Source organism: Mirounga leonina, unplaced genomic scaffold (genome assembly GCF_011800145.1).
Source record: "Mirounga leonina isolate KUSES-001 unplaced genomic scaffold, KU_Mleo_1.0 Mir_153, whole genome shotgun sequence".
NCBI lineage: Eukaryota > Metazoa > Chordata > Mammalia > Carnivora > Phocidae > Mirounga > Mirounga leonina.
The window spans coordinates 19,185,257-19,187,522 of NW_023270387.1; the positions used below are offsets into that span (position 1 = coordinate 19,185,257).

The following is a 2,266-nucleotide window of genomic DNA, read 5'->3' on the forward strand; positions in this document are numbered from 1 at the left end:
GAAAAATCATACTAAAAATTAAGTGTGGAATGATACTTCACATTTCTCTTAAAGAGTATGAAGAGATTCATTCTAGAATTCTTACAAATAGCTAGCTTTCTCAGTATCTTTTAAAAATACTTAAATATATAAAACGCCCTTTTTATTTTAAGGTTTTCAGATGTTGAGGCAATTTTGCATTTAGGTAGTGATTTTTTTTTTACCTTCAGTTAATATTTATGGCCTTCTCTTGCTGCTTCTCATACGAATAAGAAATTATTCTTTGGATGATATCCCCAAAATTAACAGTGACATGAAAACTTCTCAGAGGTGGTTCAATATTCTAGTTGCCCCTCCCAATATTTCCCCCGGGGACTCTAGTTTCTCTGGGTTTCCCAGAGCCACTGGATAGGAAGCTCCTTCTTCTGCATGTTTTCTTATCTAACTTCAGAAAAACACTGGTTCACGACCCTTATATATCTAAATATTTGGCTGGTGGGAATTCTTTGGGTTTTCTAAATAAAGGCCACCTATAGCTATAAAATATTAGACTATGGGAGACCTTGCAGGCATTTTGGCTAGGGTGCATCATGGAGGAGGGAAGTGAGACATAGAGAATTTTGGAAGATTGGTCCTGTTTATATAGCTGGCTACTAGCAGAAGTGAGATTCACTCCCAGGGTAGCAGTTTTTTCTCTGCGTATCACTTCTCAAGTTTTGAGGGCTGATTATTCTTGATTTTCATGAACTACAAATAGTATCAGTGTTACCATGAGTTTTAGGCTCCTGGAGTTTGATTACACCAGTATATGATGTTCAAATGCTTGGTTTCCTATAGAACTGCTTACAACATTCATCTGATAGTAAATGAGACAGGGGAGAATTCCCCAGAAAGGGCTGAGGAAATTATTCCAGAGAAGCTTGTGGATCCCATGATGAATGTGTCCATTTTCCTCCCAGGTTCACTTACCAGGTCATACCAAGCAGATGAATCCAGCAAATCATTCCCAGGTGTCAGGCTTTGTCCTTCTGGGGCTCTCTCAGGTATGGGAGCTCCGGTTCCTCTTCTTCATTGTCTTCTCTGTTGTGTATCTTTTGACTGTAATGGGAAATCTCCTTATTGTGGCCATAGTGACCTCTGACTCTCGCCTTCACACAACCATGTACTTTCTCTTAGGCAATCTTTCTTTCCTAGACTTTTGCTACTCTACCATCACAGCACCTAGGATGCTGGTTGACTTGCTCTCAGGCAACCCCATCATTTCCTTTGGCAGCTGCCTGACTCAGCTCTTCTTCTTCCACTTCATTGGAGGTATCAAGATCTTCCTGCTGACCGTGATGGCATGTGACCGCTATGTGGCCATCTCCCAGCCCTTGCGCTACACGCTTATTATGAACAGGACCGTCTGTGGGCTCCTCATAGTAGCCTCCTGGGTGGGGGGCTTCATCCACTCCATTGTACAGGTGGGACTAACTATCCAGCTGCCATTCTGTGGGCCTGACAAGCTGGACAACTTTTACTGTGATGTGCCTCAGCTGATCAAATTGGCCTGCACAGATACCTTTGTCTTAGAGCTTCTGATGGTGTCTAATAATGGCCTGGTGACTTTGATGTGTTTTCTGGTGCTCCTGGGATCCTACACGGCACTGTTATTCATGCTCCGAGGCCACTCATGGGAAGGCTGCAGCAAAGCCCTATCCACCTGTGCCTCCCATATTGCTGTAGTGACCTTAATCTTTGTGCCTTGTGTCTACATCTATGCAAGGCCATTTCGGACACTCCCTATGGACAAGGTAGTCTCTGTGCTGTACACAATGGTCACTCCCATGCTGAATCCTGCCATCTATACCCTGAGAAACAAGGAAGTGATCATGGCCATGAAAAAGCTGTGGAGGAGACAAAAAGACCTTCTGGGTCCCCTGGAGCACTGACCCCCTGATTAGCAGAGGCAGAGCCTGAGAATCTGAGAGCTGCTCAAGAAGACCTACAAAGTAGCTAAAACTACTTGCTTCTCTATTTTTCGCAACCTCAGTCAAGTACTGGGGACCTGAACTTTTAACACAGTTAGGAAATGGAATGAGTATCCTAGAACTTCTCCCAAGTGCCTCCTAGAGAAAGAGTCTCAGGTGTTATGCAGAAATGGTGTTTGGCTCAGATGGCACTTGCCCATATGATGATGTTGGCCCTGCTGAGACAGTTCCAGTTACATGGAGGTGGTACATCTGGTGTTTCTTTTCTGATATTTCTTCTTGGACACAAAATATATCAGAGGAACTCAAACAATTAT

At 43.5% G+C, this 2,266-nt stretch overlaps 1 protein-coding gene across 1 annotated transcript; it reads left to right on the forward strand.

Annotated features, from left to right (window-relative positions):
* The first annotated feature begins 965 nt into the window (after positions 1 to 965).
* Positions 966 to 1,910, forward strand: LOC118013090 (olfactory receptor 4D5). The gene has a single exon (XM_035008742.1). The coding sequence runs from the start codon at positions 966 to 968 to the stop codon at positions 1,908 to 1,910; it is 945 nt and encodes a 314-aa protein (XP_034864633.1).
* Positions 1,911 to 2,266: the final 356 nt, after the last annotated feature.

Excerpts from the sequence above, each read along its gene's own strand:
- LOC118013090 (XM_035008742.1), top strand. The coding sequence starts at position 966 with ATGAATCCAGCAAATCATTCCCAGGTGTCAGGCTTTGTCCTTCTGGGG.